Source organism: Alternaria ethzedia (genome assembly GCF_023757985.1).
Source record: "Alternaria ethzedia strain BMP 0044 chromosome Unknown scaffold_44, whole genome shotgun sequence".
In the NCBI taxonomy this organism is placed as follows: Eukaryota; Fungi; Ascomycota; class Dothideomycetes; order Pleosporales; family Pleosporaceae; genus Alternaria; species Alternaria ethzedia.
In genome coordinates this window covers 106,339-122,563 of record NW_026056237.1, presented here as the reverse complement: position 1 = coordinate 122,563, position 16,225 = coordinate 106,339, and the positions used below count along the sequence as shown (strand labels likewise).

At 54.1% G+C, this 16,225-nt stretch overlaps 6 protein-coding genes across 6 annotated transcripts; 3 read left to right on the top strand and 3 right to left on the bottom strand.

The window, feature by feature from the left end:
- Positions 1-230: 230 nt before the first annotated feature.
- J4E87_010205 (uncharacterized protein) lies at positions 231-1,742 on the top strand (the record flags this gene model as incomplete). The annotated part of the gene is made up of 4 exons (XM_049381779.1): positions 231-270; positions 317-1,329; positions 1,382-1,630; positions 1,686-1,742. 4 exons carry the CDS (start codon positions 231-233, stop codon positions 1,740-1,742), a joined length of 1,359 nt encoding a protein of 452 aa, XP_049228486.1.
- A 460-nt stretch (positions 1,743-2,202) lies between these two features.
- Positions 2,203-3,475, bottom strand: J4E87_010204 (uncharacterized protein; the record flags this gene model as incomplete). Its single annotated transcript, XM_049381778.1, has 6 exons — positions 2,203-2,352; positions 2,403-2,911; positions 3,077-3,104; positions 3,156-3,244; positions 3,294-3,327; positions 3,392-3,475. 6 exons carry the CDS (start codon positions 3,473-3,475, stop codon positions 2,203-2,205), a joined length of 894 nt encoding a protein of 297 aa, XP_049228485.1.
- Positions 3,476-4,514: 1,039 nt separating this feature from the next.
- Positions 4,515-5,844, top strand: ARO2 (bifunctional chorismate synthase/riboflavin reductase [NAD(P)H] aro2; the record flags this gene model as incomplete). Its single annotated transcript, XM_049381777.1, has 3 exons — positions 4,515-4,549; positions 4,599-4,960; positions 5,009-5,844. The coding sequence occupies 3 exons, from the start codon at positions 4,515-4,517 to the stop codon at positions 5,842-5,844; spliced, it is 1,233 nt and encodes a 410-aa protein (XP_049228484.1).
- Positions 5,845-7,242: 1,398 nt separating this feature from the next.
- Positions 7,243-10,162, top strand: J4E87_010202 (uncharacterized protein; the record flags this gene model as incomplete). Its single annotated transcript, XM_049381776.1, has 4 exons — positions 7,243-7,377; positions 7,569-8,575; positions 8,624-8,968; positions 9,022-10,162. The coding sequence occupies 4 exons, from the start codon at positions 7,243-7,245 to the stop codon at positions 10,160-10,162; spliced, it is 2,628 nt and encodes an 875-aa protein (XP_049228483.1).
- A 561-nt stretch (positions 10,163-10,723) lies between these two features.
- Positions 10,724-13,327, bottom strand: J4E87_010201 (uncharacterized protein; the record flags this gene model as incomplete). Its single annotated transcript, XM_049381775.1, has 2 exons — positions 10,724-12,780; positions 12,829-13,327. The coding sequence occupies 2 exons, from the start codon at positions 13,325-13,327 to the stop codon at positions 10,724-10,726; spliced, it is 2,556 nt and encodes an 851-aa protein (XP_049228482.1).
- Positions 13,328-13,888: 561 nt separating this feature from the next.
- Positions 13,889-15,978, bottom strand: J4E87_010200 (uncharacterized protein; the record flags this gene model as incomplete). The annotated part of the gene is made up of 2 exons (XM_049381774.1): positions 13,889-15,051; positions 15,102-15,978. The coding sequence occupies 2 exons, from the start codon at positions 15,976-15,978 to the stop codon at positions 13,889-13,891; spliced, it is 2,040 nt and encodes a 679-aa protein (XP_049228481.1).
- Positions 15,979-16,225: the final 247 nt, after the last annotated feature.

Below are 16,225 nucleotides of genomic sequence, written 5' to 3'. Positions count from 1 at the left end.
ATATCCGAAGGTGAGGGTGCCCATGCAGAAACATGAGTTTGGGTGAATGTTCGGCGCGCATGGAGGACGTCATCGCCAAGCTCCCGAGGCTAAGACAAGCATGGCCTAGCTTCAGAACCCAGTCAGTGGGCGACACTCCACCGGCGTCAGTTAGCGGGGCGTTTCGAGACGCTCGTAAATTTCGAGATTGTCCACGAGACACGCACTATTATACTCTCGACACGGCCAACATGGCGGCCAAGGTAGCGGACGAAGTCGCCAACATGAAGTGTATGGAAACGCTACCTCTCGCGTTACATCGCCTAACAGCGTACAGTGGACGACACCAACGGCAAACCAGCAAATGGTACAACGGAGAACGGCGAAAAGCCCACAGGCGATGCGGATCACGAAGACTCAGACGATGACAACGAGGCCGAGGATGGAGCACCAGAAGCCGGCGAAGGCGCTGCGAAAAAGAAGAAGAAGAGGAAGCCCAGAAAGAAGAAGAAGGCTGGCGCAGCAGGCGGCGCAGGAGGGCCCAAGGTGCAGACATCACCGCCACGAGTTCGCATCGATGAGCTGTTCCCCAACGATTCGTACCCCGAGGGCGAAATCCAAGAATACGTCAACGAGAACGCCTACCGGACCACCAATGAAGAGAAGCGCCACCTCGACCGCATGAACAACGACTTCCTCACCGAATACCGCAAAGGCTCAGAGATCCACCGTCAAGTTCGACAATGGGCTCAGAACTGGATCAAGCCGGGCATGTCGCTCACCGAGATCGCAGAGGGTATCGAGGACTCTGTTCGCGCCTTGACAGGACACCAGGGTCTGGAGGATGGTGACGCGCAAATAGCGGGCATGGGATTCCCGACTGGTCTGAGCATAAACCACTGTGCAGCGCATTACACCCCCAATGCGGGCAACAAAATGGTCATCAACTACGAAGATGTCATGAAGGTCGATTTCGGCGTACACATCAATGGACGTATTGTGGACAGCGCGTTCACCCTGACCTTCGACCCCGTATACGACAATCTCATCAACGCATGCAAGGCTGCGACAAACGCCGGTATCAAGGAAGCCGGTATCGACGTCCGCATGAGCGACATTGGCGCTGCTATCCAGGAAGTCATGGAGAGCTACGAGGTGGAAATCAAGGGACAGATGCTGCCCGTCAAGTGCATAAGGAATCTGAACGGACACTCCATCGGACACTACACCATCCACGGCGGAAAAACTGTACCGATCGTCAAGGGCGGCGACCAGACAAAGATGGAAGAAGGCGAGACATTTGCTATCGAAACATTCGGCAGCACAGGAAAGGGATACGTTCGGGATGATGTAAGTCACTCGCCTACTAGTAAGCCTACACTTGATCTAACAAGTACCACAGATGGAGACATCTCACTACGCCAAAAAGGCCGACGCACCCAAAGTCGCTCTCCGCGTCTCGTCAGCAAAGACACTCCTCAACTCCATTACCAAGAACTTCGGTACTCTGCCTTTCTGCAGGCGGTATCTCGATCGCATGGGCCATGACAAGTACCTCTTGGGCTTGAACAACCTGGTCAGCGCGGGTATTGTCGAGGCCTACCCCCCGCTTTGCGATATCAAGGGCAGTTATACAGCACAGAGTGAACACGTAAGCAGCCAGTCTCATTCGTCAACGCTTTGAAGATATTTCTAACGCAAGACAGACATTCGTGCTTCGCCCCAACTGCAAGGAGATTCTTAGTCGCGGTGACGACTACTAAGCTCCAATTACACGTCAAACATGAAGCGTCTGCAATTTCATAGTAACATGTGACAACAAGTAGAACGAAGCTATGTGTTCCGCGCTAATGAAGCAACGGTTTCATGACCATGACTGGGCACTGCATATACCGGAAACAACAAGAAGTAAAAAACATACCATACCCGATTGATCAGCTTCCACTTGCCTTTCTCTTCCTTGAACAAACTAACGCCAGTACGCTCCATGTCTTTACTAGGGGTACAGATTCAGTAAGTATACATCATCACTACGAGCATATAGATCGGGGTCCAGAGTTCCAGTAAATTGTATTGAGACGAATTGTCGCACACACACCCAAGGAGTATGCTCCGTTCGCTCATCAGCACTAGATTGATATGATACTGCTTCGCGAGAACCAAAAGAATCTAAAAGCCAGCTCTTTCATCTCTTTTCCACAAATATGTCTCTTTTCGAGGTGCTTAGCCCTCGAAGGTGAAGCTGGTGCCGAGCTTGTGGCCGGCCTCGTTCAGCTTCTGGGTATCGAAAGAGCCACCAATACCGAAGGTCAGACCGCTGTTGACCTTGGTGTTGTAGGCGAGGGAAGCAATGCCGAGGTTGTTGATCTTGGCCTGGATGGGATTAGTACAGACGCCCTCGTGCATGTCAGGGACCGTCATACCTTAGCGAAAGACGCAGGGTCAAGCTTGTACTTGGCAGCGAGCTCAAGACCGACGTTGTTGCCGGACTTTGAGTCCCAGACAGCGCGGGCACCGGCCTCGACAGCGGGGTTGACGCGCTGGTAGTACGAGGCGGTGAAAACGCTCAGGGAGTTGGTGGCAGTCACGGCAGCGTTGTAGAGAGGGGTGGTGTATCCGACAGCGGCGGAGTACTTGGTGATGGCAGCCTTCTGCACATCGTAACCGACTTCACCACCAACGACCATGCCCTCGTGGCTAACGACAGCATCAGCGGTGGTGCCAATGGCGCCAGCAGCCGAGTAGTCGACGAAAGCGCGGCCGTGGAAGGCAGGCTGCTTGAAGTGAAGGTTGACCTTCTGGCCCTTGTTGCCGGCAGCGGGGTTGAAGTTGGAGAGAATCTCAGTCTTCAAGCCGCTGGCAAAGGTGTCGTTGAGCTCGACCTTGGTGGCCAGCATGTTGGCAGTGTTCCATGACTGGGTGATGCTGATGCCTGCGTCGTCCGTTGTCAGTAGGTTGATTCCGTAGCCCGCCACGGAAAAGCCCCCCTTGCCGGGAGGCTGCTTCACGTGGAATATATAAGATTGAAAGTTGGAAGACGTATGAAGGGGTACAGAGAGGCTCGTGGAGCGGGGGAGAAAGGAATCGTTTGTCGTACCGTTGGAAAGCGACTTCTTGCCCTCGAGCTGGTGGACGCGTTAGCCATGGCGGTTTTCCGCGTACAATGGCGGGCTTACCGAGGAAGTGACGGGGCCATCGTGGGCAGAGGTTCCCTTGGCGGTGAAGTTGACACCGTTGGGGGCCTTGAGCTTGACCTCAAGGGCAGCTGTGGGCGCGTCAGTGGGAGGGCAGGCGGATCAATTGGAGTCTCGGACCTGCGGCAGTGTGGTAGAAGTCCTTGTTGATGAGCTGGAGGGCGGCTCCGTTAGCAATGGCGCCATGGGGAAGCTCGTCGCGGGGAGCCAAAACATACGTCGTTGGAGGCCTTGGCGATGTCGCTGAACGCCGGCGGCGGGAACTTGGGGATGATCTTCTCGACCTTGACGTACTCAGTCATGTTGGGCGGTTTGGTGGGGGATGTGATGGAGGAAAGAGGGGTGTTTAGGGCGTCGTGTTGCTGGCTGCAAGCAAAACTTCTTGAGAAGTCACGGCAGGGTCCGCGCTAGTAATCCCGGATGATCTTCGTGCCTGCCAGTCCACCCACTGTCCGTCCATCCCTCAGACACGACCAAACTCTGTTCTCCATGTTCGTCGGCGTCGACTATACTGTAGGCTAGGCGCCCCTTCATCTTACTTGACACTCAGATGATGCGACTGCCGCTCCTGCCACTCCTGCCATCTGCGCCCTCAACCATGGAACCCGTTTCCAGGCGCAGTCGCCCGCGCGCGTGGCATCGTCTCGAGTTGTTCGGCCCACTCGCCCACGCACATGTGGTCGCCAGTCTTTCCTTGACCGGACGCTTTGTACAGCGCAAGAACAGCGCATGTCATGTGGTGTGGGGTCGTCTGTCTGGGCGACAACGTTGACCCTGCAAGCACATCCTCATAGCAACATACTCCAGTCACCATCCCGAGGGCGAAGACAGCCCACTTACTTGCCATTTGTTCCATGTTTCTTCTGAATCTGATCACGCAGTTGAGATGCCTCAAGTACACGTACGGAGTGGGATCTAGCCATGCTCGTTCGCATTGCCTGTGGGGTTATCTTGGTGTCTGCATATTAGCAACCCCATCAATCGCTGAACGAATGACTTTCCTCGCACCGCAATTGTAACTTTGAAGAATGTGCGACATTGCGTTGACGCTCCGATGGGAGGGTACCGTCGTTTGGTTCACACCAGCCTTACCATCGGTGGCCGATCTCGGGTTCCCAGACGGCTGCACTCCGCGCCCCGCTAAATAAATAAAACTCCTAGAGTGACTCTGACGTTGATTATTCTAGCGCACGCGTCTGGACCTGCAACGACACAATAATTAAACCGACGCTCTTTGGACACATACACAGACCTTTGGATACACCGAGCACGCATCTCATTGACTAGTCGCCGTTCACAAGGGAGCCGAATCCCCACTATCACGCCAACACCACAACCATAATGTCTACCTTTGGCACGCACTTCAGGGTCACCACGTATGCATACGCGCAGTATAGTTGCCCGACGTCTACTGACCTGCGATAGCTATGGCGAATCCCATTGTCTTTCCGTCGGCGCCATTATCGACGGTTGCCCGCCGGGCATGGCCCTTACTGAGGATGACATCCAACCCCAGATGACGCGCCGCCGACCGGGCCAGTCCGCCATCACTACCCCCCGCAATGAGAAGGACCGCGTAGAGATCCAGTCTGGCACAGAATTTGGTATCACACTGGGCACCCCGATCGGCATCAGGGTCATGAACGAGAACCAGCGCAAGCAAGACTACGGCAACAAGACCATGGACATGTACCCAAGACCGAGCCACGCCGACTGGACATACCTGGAGAAGTACGGTGTGAAGGCTAGCTCAGGTGGTGGACGAAGTAGCGCACGAGAGACCATTGGTGAGCGGATTCCGGCACAACCACCGTACAAATGCTAATGGTGCCCAGGACGAGTAGCAGCCGGTGCGATAGCGGAGAAGTACCTGCGCGAAGCCTACGGTATCGAGATCATCGCATTCACCAACTCCATCGGAAACGAGTTCCTCTTCCCTCCCACACCCGAACACCCCACCGCGTCCACGAACCCAGAGTACCTCAAGCTAATCGACTCGATTACACGCGACAAGGTAGACGAGTACCTGCCCGTTAGGTGTCCGAGCGACGATGTCACCAAGCGCATGGAAGACTTGATCGCCAAGTACCGCGACGCACAAGACAGCATAGGTGGCACTGTGACTTGCGTAATAAGAGGTTGCCCGACAGGCTTGGGAGAGCCATGCTTTGACAAGCTGGAGGCCAAGCTGGGACACGCTATGCTGTCGATTCCCGCAACCAAGGGTTTTGAAATCGGATCCGGCTTCGGAGGCGCACAACTACCGGGCTCAATTCACAATGACGCGTTCGTCAAAGCTCCTGCTGTCCCGGCAGGCGAAAACCCCGATGCAAGCAAGTACCGCTCAAAACCCAAGCTCACCACCAAGACCAACAACTCGGGCGGTATCCAGGGTGGTATCACCAACGGCGCGCCCATCTACTTCAACGTAGCTTTTAAGCCGGCAGCGACAATTGGACAGGCGCAGTCTACAGTCACATACGACCAGGAAGAAGGAGTGTTGGAGGCCAAGGGCAGGCACGATCCTTGTGTAGTGCCTCGTGCAGTGCCCATTGTCGAGATGATGGCTGCATTGGTCATCATGGATGCTGTACTAGCTCAGCAGGCGAGACAAGGCGCGAGGAGCTTGCTTCCACCGCTAAAGGGTGTTCAACCCGTCAATGGCGCTTGATAGGCCGGATGATGTAAGTCGGGTATAACGGGAGTGAAGGCGCCAGCTGCACGTGTACGATGTTTTTGCGCCGAGATGGATGAAAGTTATTAGACTTGATGTATAGATAAAAGTGCCACGACTCTACAGGATCAGGGTCCACAGATGGGCTCAAAGGCTCAAAGTCATTCCGAGTCGGAATACAGCAAGTTCAGCAGCGAGAACCAGTTCAGATGCTACCCATGATCATACAAACTTGTCTACCACCCTCGGCCGAGCTGACAGAACCGTCGGCGAGACGAATAGTTCACATGCGAGCCGAATGGGCAAAAGAGTAGAACCAAATCTCCATCTTCGTGACGTGCATCTTACCGGTAAAACGTAGGATAAGGCTTGCAGCTGTAGACTAGTCGAGACGTTCCGATAGAGTGGTAATAGGCACCGCCACCTGGTGTCTTTACCCATTGAGAGGCCGATGTTCACCGGCAAGGACTTCCAGCCTCGCGGAAGCCAGTGTGGGTGCCGGCAGAGTCGCCACACTGTAAGAAGAGGTGACCAGGAGGATGCATTGGCAGCGGATGCTATCGGGCCTTCCCCTCCACCAAAAGCAAGAACCCTGGCTGTTGGAGATCCCTTCGCTTGCAGCCGCGAGCCAACATGACATAGGACACGCTCCGCGAACCCCTCTTCCTCCAGTCTATCCTCTTGCCTACAAGCAGCTCTTGTCAGTGTCGCTCCCTTGTCTGACCGACATCGAGATCGCGCACAAGCACGTGTGCCGCCTTGCATCATCCGTGTGAAGATAGCCATGGCAAATTCGTCCAGCTCGGTGCGCCATGCCGAAGCTAGTCGTTGATGCTGGTGGTGCTCCAAAAAACTCTGTCCTGTCGCAAGCAGATGCTGCAGTACCCGAAAACAGGCTCCACCGATAGAGTCGTCCCAAGTTCGCTTCTATCTCCGCAAAGGCCCCTCGCGTCCGGACATGTCAGCTGACCCATGTCTCCGGGACCTCGATTCGAATTCCCACGTGCGGCACAGCCTGTCGGACGCGACCTATACATCTGTTACAGCCCATCGGCTACTGCAGTAGGCGTTTAACTCCCAATCTAGATCCGATACCAGGCCAATCGAGCCTCTTCGTCGTGGTCGCGCATCGATCCTTTTGGATGCCGCCTCTGCGTTTGCCACCCTACCGAAAATCATCCATGGGCTTTGATCTTGCCGAACGCAAACTAAGGCAGGCACGTTGAACGTCGCGACGGGCGCCAACGTCACAGCTACCTAATCCGAGCCCGCTGTTCTTCTCCCTCGACATTGGTGGCTAATCATATTACTCTCCTACCCGGCCCAGAGAATGGAATAACTAACTCGTCCTCGGAGCCCACGCGGACTGCCTCTTCATTCCCCTCGTGATCAACCATGGCCCGCGCCGCTACTGCCACCTCTTCCAACAACAGAGACGACCAAGATAACTCACAGGCGCAGGACACAAAAGCCAGTAAGCGGCGCTGTGTCCAGTCGGCCTGTGTGCCCTGCCGGAAACGCAAGTCCAAAGTAAGCATCAATCTTCCCACTGCATGATCCAATTCCACATTGAGCTCCTACATCTGGCCCGATGCTAGAGATTCGCCTCCGCGGAAGGCTCGACACCAGCGAGGATTATCCGCAAGTCTTGTTTGGGCCATTCTCCGGGCAACTTTCCCGGTCCTTCGCCAAGTGCCCTCCTGCTGACACCTCATCTACAGTGTGACGGTGGTACACCCGTGTGCGCGACTTGCACTGCCGTCTACAAGACTGAATGTCATTACGATGCTGAGAGCGAGAGTCGTCGCACTAAGGCTACTCCGACGATCGCAAACAATACTGGGATCAAGCGCGACGCCTCCCTTGTCGCCACCTCCAGCCCTGAGAATACCTCGAGCGCCGAATTTATTGTCAATTCGCTGAGACGTCTACCTGAGGAGCATGTCCAAGAATTTCTCAATCATATTCGAAGAGACCCCAGCCTCGACATCACCTCCCTAGCTGAAACATGGCGCAAGAACGTGACGCTGACGCAGAGCGAGCCCGTCGACGTTCAGAGCCTCGAGTCAGATCTTAGTGTGCTGCTTGGGAAGCCATCTGTTACATCCACCGGCCAGAGCAGACACTTTGGACATTCTGCAAGCCTAGGCCTGGTACCCGAAGATGAGAATTTCGGTGGCGGGCGGCTGCGTACCAACAGCGTGAAGCCAGAGCGTCAAGGGTCAACATGGACCAACGTAACCGATGACCTGGCTTTTGTTGAGACGCTGCTTGACCTCTATTTCACCTGGAGTCATCCCTTCTACGTGCTCTTCAGCCGAGAGTGCTTTTACAAGGACTTCAGAGCGGGACGCGACAAGTACTGCTGCTCTCTACTGGTCAATGCTATATGCGCATATGCATGTCATCTCACAGAAGACCCTGCAGGTCGCACGGATCCTGACAACTTCCGTACTGCAGGCGATCACTTCTTTGCCGAGGCCAGGCGACTTCTGTTCGAAGATGAAACCCCGAGCCTGACGACTGTTCAGGCGCTCTGCATTATGTCGATGCGTGAGCCGAGTACAGGGAGAGAAAGTTCAGGCTTTTCCTACATGGGAAGGTGTCTTCGTATGTGTGTTGAGCTTGGTTTGCACTTGAACTATGGCGCCAATTCTGCGCTGGGCTTGACACCAAGTGAGATCGAAGTGAGAAAGGTCACATTCTGGGGCTGCTTCACTGTGGATACGTGAGTTATCTTGGTTACTTTTACCCCGACTGGGCTAACTCGACGCAGAATCTGGACGATCGTTACTGGCCGCATATCTCAGCTCCCTCGAGCTGCCATTACTCTCGAAAAGCCTATGCTGGAAGAGACGTCTGACCTTCCTGAGGCTTATCCCGCCCCCTCACAAATCGCAGGAGGCGGAGTCGTAACCATTCGCATGTTCCTCCAGGAATTCACATCACTCGTGGAGCTCGTCAATGACAACAACCACATGTTCTTTGCGCCAAAAGAGCGACTTACGAGCAGTAAACTGCTTGATTTTTATCATAAATACCAAGCCTGGTATAGAAAACTGCCAGCTTTGATAAGCCTGGAAGGAAAGAAGGAACCCGAGCCACACATCTTGGTACTACAGTATGTCTGAACATCCATGCTTACTTTGCGAACCGAACTGACACTACACGTAGCATGCTTTATTGGACCATCATCGTGCACCTTTTCCGGCCTCTGCTCAAAGTCGATCTTATTCATTCCGATATACGCCCCCGCGACATCTGCGTAGATGCGGCCAACAAAGTGTCTGAACTTGTCCGGATCTACCGGCAGTTCTACGACTTTCGTCAAGCTCACCTGCTCATACCACACGTATTACTCACTGTCTGTGTTGTGCACTTGCTATATTCAAAGGATAACAGCATTTCTCGCCAAAACCTCATCGAAGGCATGCAGGGCCTAGACGATCTTCACGAATGTCACTATTTCGGGGCGAGGAGTTTCCGCGTCATATACACCCTTGCGAAGACGTGGAAGTTGCCCTTTCCTGAAGAATTAGGCAACTCCTCGTTGATACCGACAAGTGACCCCAACAAGCCCCAAGGTACTATCAGTCCTCCGACAGATCCTCTTATGATACCTCCCAATACAACAACTATTACCGGCAATCGGATAGGACCTGGCCGCCTCCATCCACCTATTACTCAGAGGAGGGAGAGCCTGTCGATGTTTGCTCCTCAACCAGGGTTGCAATTGGCTACACATCCCGCCAATTCGAGGCCGAGTAGTGTGGTATCGAGCCAACACCAACCATCACCTGTTGTAGGGCACACACCCACCCATCATAATTACAACACAGGAATGCCTTTACCGACATATCAGTACTCGCAGCCCATGTCGTCCGCACCCAACATGTCCACGGCGATGACATCTCCATCTACCGATACGGCAGAATCCATGTTTTGGAACCCTATTCCTGGAGTACCAGGACCGATTCTGCCACGTCACACCTATCAGCAAATAAGTCCGATGGGCCTGGAGAGTGTTCTCCACAACACAGACGTAGGCGATCGTCTTGGTCGGGATGGTTTCAAGATCAGCGAGGACTGGCGATCGAGCCATATCAACGGCTTCAATCACAATATGGGAGGCAGTGTGTACGGCAACCCGCATAGCCAGGCAGACACTGGGTATGCGCACCGAGGGAGCTACGCGCAGCCGACAGAACATGTGAGCTACCCACAAACGACACATGAGGGGCACCACCATACGCAAGAAGAGTACGACCCGGGATGGTGGCAGAACACGAACGGAAACCAAGGACCGATGAGTTGACAGATGGATGGTTTCAAGATCGAGGATGGGAGCATTTTTCATTTGATGCAGCAGTTGGCTCGGTGAGCTTTATCGGAAGAAGCTCATACATTCGAGGCTTGATGGATTTCGAGTGGCGTTGCATAGCGGCATCATTTAGCGGGGCTAAGGCGCACAGGTACTGAACGACGAGTGCATTTTCTCAATGAAGGCGTTCATGGTCGGTGGACTGAGAGCTCGTACGGATGTGCAATTGAGAGACTAGCAACAGTAGGCAAATGTCATGTGTTCCGTGTATCCAAGGTCCATTCCATGTGCCTCTTTATCTTTATCTGCGCGCATGAATCAATGAGACAGAATATAATGGCAGGTACAAGAACATGAATGTTTGTATTAAACACATTGCAGCTACATAGAGACATGTGTAGGTAATATAGTTGAAATGCTGAGATATGAGAGGGTATAGATCTAAATGAAGGAAAAGCCGGGGGAAAATATACAGGCCCAATTAACGGCAAAGTATGCAGCACGCCGGCGACATCGACTCAACATTACACCTCACCCTGAAAACTAGCAACACACTCAAACACCCTTTTGCTTTGCAGTCTGGACAAGCACACTAGCAGTCCCAGCACGTTCTTCATACAAGCGCCTCAGGTCCTCGACAGACTGCTTTTTCAGGTTCATTTTCTTTGGCTTCAATGTTCGGCCTCTTGCAACCCCAGTCTCGGCGTCTGCGTCCTCTTTCTTTGATTGATCTCTGGCGAAGTTCTCGAAGCTGGGCATGCGTTGCATGAGGCTTGGACTCGGGGTACGCAGACGGGGCGCAGCAGCCGGGATGGGGAGCGTGGATGCTTTGGTGGGTGCGTTGATAATGGGAACTTGAGGCGTCACCGGGTATACGGGTCGGGCGAGTGAGTTGATACTGGGACTACGGCTTGTTGTTGATGATGTTGCGGAGAATGGAATGCTTGGACGGCGAAAGGCAGGTTCTGATGCTGGTGCTGAGACTGCGCTTTGGGGAGACGTCAATTGAGGCGAACTCACGCCCTCGCTCGATGCGTATGTTGAGGATGGACCTCTTTTCGCAATAGAGTTGTTGCTGTAGTAATTACCTGTAAGACCTGGAAGCGCCAGACCGCCCATGGGGTGTTTGTGAGCTTCATCCTGTGCGACGACGGCCTTGGAGACATTGTCAATCTGCATCGCAGTCAGGGTTTTCCTCTTAGGAATGTTGATTCTAGGCGCAACAGTAGGAGGAGTAACAGTAGTAGTAGAAGAAACGTGAGAAAATGGCGCATCTTCTTGTGCGCGAGTAGATGCTGACATAGGAAGGACTGGAACTGGATTGCTCGTACCAGACTTCTTCTCATCCGTTTGTGCACTCCATCGCGGTGGTACATTAGGGGGTTGGCCGATACGGTTGTCGTCGTTTCGGGGTGGGGCGAAGCCATCAGTGGTGGCAGCGTAAGTTATGGGTGACTCGGCGACGTCTTCAGGCGCGTCGGATATGACGGTAGAGTAGCGAGGTGGCACTGTAAGGGGCGGTGCAGGTTTTCGCTGAACAGAATCGGCAGAGGATTTGGCCGACGGTGCGCGTGAGCGTGGAGGCAGAGGAGGCGGTAAGGCCTCGCTTCGTGTTTCCTGTGGTTCGTGATAGGTAGGCATCTTCTCATTATCGAGTAGCGTTATTCCGCTCATCTGATCTTCCAATGAGCCTTTGCTATCTGCAGAATCACGCTTCGCATCCACAGGGTCCTCCCAGTCGTTCTCGTCTTTGGGTAGCTCGAGCTCATTGTAGAAAGCCTCGTCGTTCTGCCCGCATGCTTCTCTAAGCCCCTCGGTCCACATGTCGACTGCCTGGGTGAAGATCCTTCTTATTATCGAGGACATCTTGGCGTCTTCAAGCTGATCAGGTCCACACAGTAATCCAGGTGCAAAGCAAACAGCGAGGTTTTCGGCCGTCATCTTGTTTTCTTCTTGTCGTGCGGCTATGGCACTCATGAGAGGCAGAAGATGCCTGCATAGGATCTCGCGGGATATGCCAGGTAGCAGGGACCACTCCGAAGTTGGCGAGAACAGGTCGGTCAATTTGTCGAGTTCAAGAATCTCCTGGCTGTCTCCATAGAGTCGCTTCAGGTCCCGATATGAGTCGGTTGGGAAAATAGGCTGGCGCAGAGATGCATACCATGCTTTGATCAGAGCTGCTGCCATGAAGACCGAGTATGCGTCGGTGGGGGCCACCTCAGCTAGTATCTCCTCTTGATGTTGGGCGTGTGGGTAGGGTGGTACAGGCAGTGTTACCTCGTTGTCCTTCCAGATGATGTATTTCTGGCCCCTATCGTATGCTTCCTTCAATGCATCGCGCAGCCTTGAGTGTGGTGGTACGCGAAACAGGCCTTCCGAGGTAATGTTCTGCTCCATGAGCACGAAGCTGGTCGTCTCTCGCAGCACGCGTGGAAAGCGCGTCTTGCCATTACTGCCTGTGGGAAAAGGGGCGCGGGCGCCAAATGCTCGTTTCCCGCTGCCATTGAAAGCGGAGATGTGTTCGCACACGCGACGGTCGGCAAGATAGGTCGAAGGAGGAATGAGCAGGTTCTCGATTTGGATTTCGCGGGCAAGCTGCGTCAGGTTGGATACTAGAAGGAGTCAGCATTGCTCCGCGCTGCGGGGTTGTGGATACGCACGATGATAGATCTTTCTCCTGAACTTGGGGCTGACAATGGTTGAGAAGATCTCGGTCAGTATCCGTACCCAAGCTTTCTCGTGCACAATGTACAGGCGCTGGAGCCTCTTGCGCATGGCCCTGGACAGGACATGGTACGCTTGGAGAAACCAGCCCCAGCCAGGCCGGTGCTTCTTGTTTGTCGCTGAGCCATCGCCATCGCCGGCAAAGAAGACGACCTCGTATTCGAATCCCTTCAGCAGTTCGTCTTCCTCGGGCAGGCGCGCAAGGACATAAGGTAGCAGCGAGTCGTAGTCGGCTTCGTGCGAGTCGGGGAGAGCGGCGGCGTTGAGGATGAAGACGGGCCTTCCCTCTTGCGAAGGCAGCGGCGACCGGTAGAGAACGGAAGCAGCGATTCTGGCCAGGTCGGGCGAGTAGTTGGAACTGTGCTGTGGTGGGGGTACTGCGGAGAGCGAGGAGCTGCGCAGCCGACTGGCGATGTGGGCACGCACGCCGCTCATGGCGACGAGTGAGGGGGCTGGCAAGCTTCAGTCAGGTTTGCCGCTGGCAGTAGGAAGGAACCGAGGGCGAATCAGGAATAAGAGCACGTGCGGACAATATACATGTAGTGGAAAGGGTCGATGGACGGCCTGAGGCGGTGCGGTGCGGCTTATGCGGAGATGCAGCACCTCAGCCTGCATCTATAAACAAACCTTGGGTACGTCACTGTCATGAGCGCCACGAGGGTCTCAACTTTCTTAGCGCACCCAAGCACGGACGTGGCTGACTCTGATTTGACTCTATTACTCCAGAGTCCCATGTGTTTCAGATGCCGCGTCGCCTGTACAGGGAAACTCTGCATGTATGCACCCTTGCAGACGACGCGTGGGGCTGCACATGTAATATCACGCATTACTATCAAGACATGAGATCCATGAATCCATCAGATTAGGCATCATGTTTCGCCTGGGCAGCAAACTCTACTTCCAAGTATCCAGCGTCATTCCGTGACATGAGACGCGTTTGCTATGATGCGTTCCCGTTGATCAGGTCGCACAGTTGCGCACAATGACTCTTCAGCGCTACTCATCCGTTTCCGAGCCAGTGCCATTGCCATCAGCTGCTTGCTCGTCGAATACTATTTGCACGCCTTCTTGATCCAACCTTCCCCGTAGGTCTACAAAGCGTTGTGTGTTCTCCTCAAACTCTTGCATGTTGCTGCCCGCTGCTTCCAGCGCCCGTACCAAGCCCTGCCCGTCCTCACCTTGCCGCATAAGCCCATCTATCCCTATGCGTTCAAAGTAGGATCGAAACTGCTCAAGTTCGGCGAGCAGCCGTTCTCGTAAGGCGGGGTCATGAGGGCGCCCAGCTACAGAAGCATCGTACGACGCTATATTGCCATCGGGAGCTAGTGGATCGGAAACGGATGTGAATTTGGACTTGACGCGAGGGTCAAGAAGGGCCATAAGCGTTTGGTTATCCGAAAGGATGACATGTCGAGCAAGGTCCGTCTCTGGTATCTGCGCAAGCCAGTATGGATCCTCTCCTGCTCCCAGCTCTTCTTCAAAAGCGTAGCACATCTCCACTAGCAAAGTCGTCCCTTCGGTGTTGTTCCACAGGTCTTTCGCCTTGGGTACATACAGCTGACATAGCAGCTCTTGATACTGGCCGTTTGGTTCCTTTCCCCATACAGGTTTTGGTATCGGGGAAATATCCAGCTCTTTGCATAGCCGCGCTGCTAGCCATGGATATTCTTTGATTGCGTTGCGCAACGTTGAGCGTGCTTCCTGTGGCTCTTTGATGCGATCGTGAGCAAGCGCAACGCTGAAAGCGAGATTCGGTGGAACCTTCCACTGCCGCTGGAGGTAGTCTGCTTCAACCAGGTTGACTAAGGCGCCCGGTTCTCGCCCTCTCAAGGCTAGTTGATCGATGAGGAGTCGAAGACAGTAAGGATCATTCTCAGGGTCCATTGCAAGTAGCATCTTAGCCCACTCGAACGATGTTCGCCACGTCGCACGAACACCCAATGTATTGATGTAGCGCCATACCGCAAGCCAGAACTCGCGGTTTTCTGGACGGCGAAAGTCCAACCGGGCTTTACCAGCCGCCAGGTTCGCAGAGAAGGTAGAATGTACGGAGCGCCCAAAAGTGAAGAGAGCGCGCTCCAACATCTCGGACGCAGCAGCAGGTTCTCGCTGTTGCTTAGCGATCTCTGAGACTTGAAGCAGAGTGGAGATGTGGAAGGCTGTGAATGACGTTAGTACTCTATATGACATGAAAAGTGGCTCAACTTACGGTTGTGGTGCAAGAGTTGGATCATACGCTCAGAATCCATACTTGCGACACAAATCTGGAACTGCCGCTGAACATCTTGATACATGTTGTTGTGAAAGAATCTGTATTCGACAGTGCCGTCCGCTCGTTTCTCGACAATTTCCATGCCGAGGCCGCCAGATGTAGCCCGTGGCCACTCCTCTTTACCTTGGATGAAGATGTTACGTCGAAGTCCCAATGATGCAAGGTTGCGATTACCAGGAGCGTTACGTCCTGCAATCGCAGCAGCGATGCCACCTTGCTGACCACGTTGTCGAGGCCGCGCCTCGTCTTCGGCACTTTGCACAGCGGCTCGACCGAAGAGCTTCTTCATCTCGTTTGCGGCATGTAAATGTTGCGTGTCCACACTCAACACAGAGAAGAGTTGCTTCTTCTCTTCGCTAATGGGGTCGTGTTGATCTGATCCAGGTCCCGTTTGGCTGTTCATAGAGAGGTTGAGGGCAAGCAATGCCCGATCAATCTCATCAAGATCTGACTTTCCTGTGGTAGAGGCGGAGGGCTTGTCGGCCTCTGCAGCTTTGCCCTTGGCTTTGGCCTTCTTTTTCTTCTTCTTGCTCTTCTTTGAGGGTTTCGATGCAGGCATAGGCTCGACCTCCGCGTCATCATCGGAATCTTCGGCCTTGCGCACGGCGTCTTGATCTGTTCCTTCATCCTCTTCGTCTTCTTCATCTTGGTCGCCACCATCGCCCAACATAGCAAACAGGCTGGGTTTCGCCTTTGTCTTGGGGGCTACCTCAGGCTCCGACTCTTCCTCGTCTTGGTCATCTTGGGCAAGTTGTTCCTGTATCTGCTTCTCTTCAAGCTCCCGCTGGGCCCGCCGCAACGCTCGCGAAGACATTTTGGAGTGTCGAAAATTAAGTGTTTGGGGTAACGTGATGACGTCGTAGTGGTTTAGATTGTTCGCAGGGGATGATTGGGTCCCCGCTTTAAGCGCTTGGACTAGGCGTTCTCCCAGCCTGCACCATGATTTCACCCGTGGACTACTGTTGCTGCCAACCTCACTCCCAATCCCCTTCACCCCACCTGCCAGATGCGGGCTGCCTTCCAAGTGCTTCGCTCTGCACGTCGCCCGTGCCTGCGCAAGC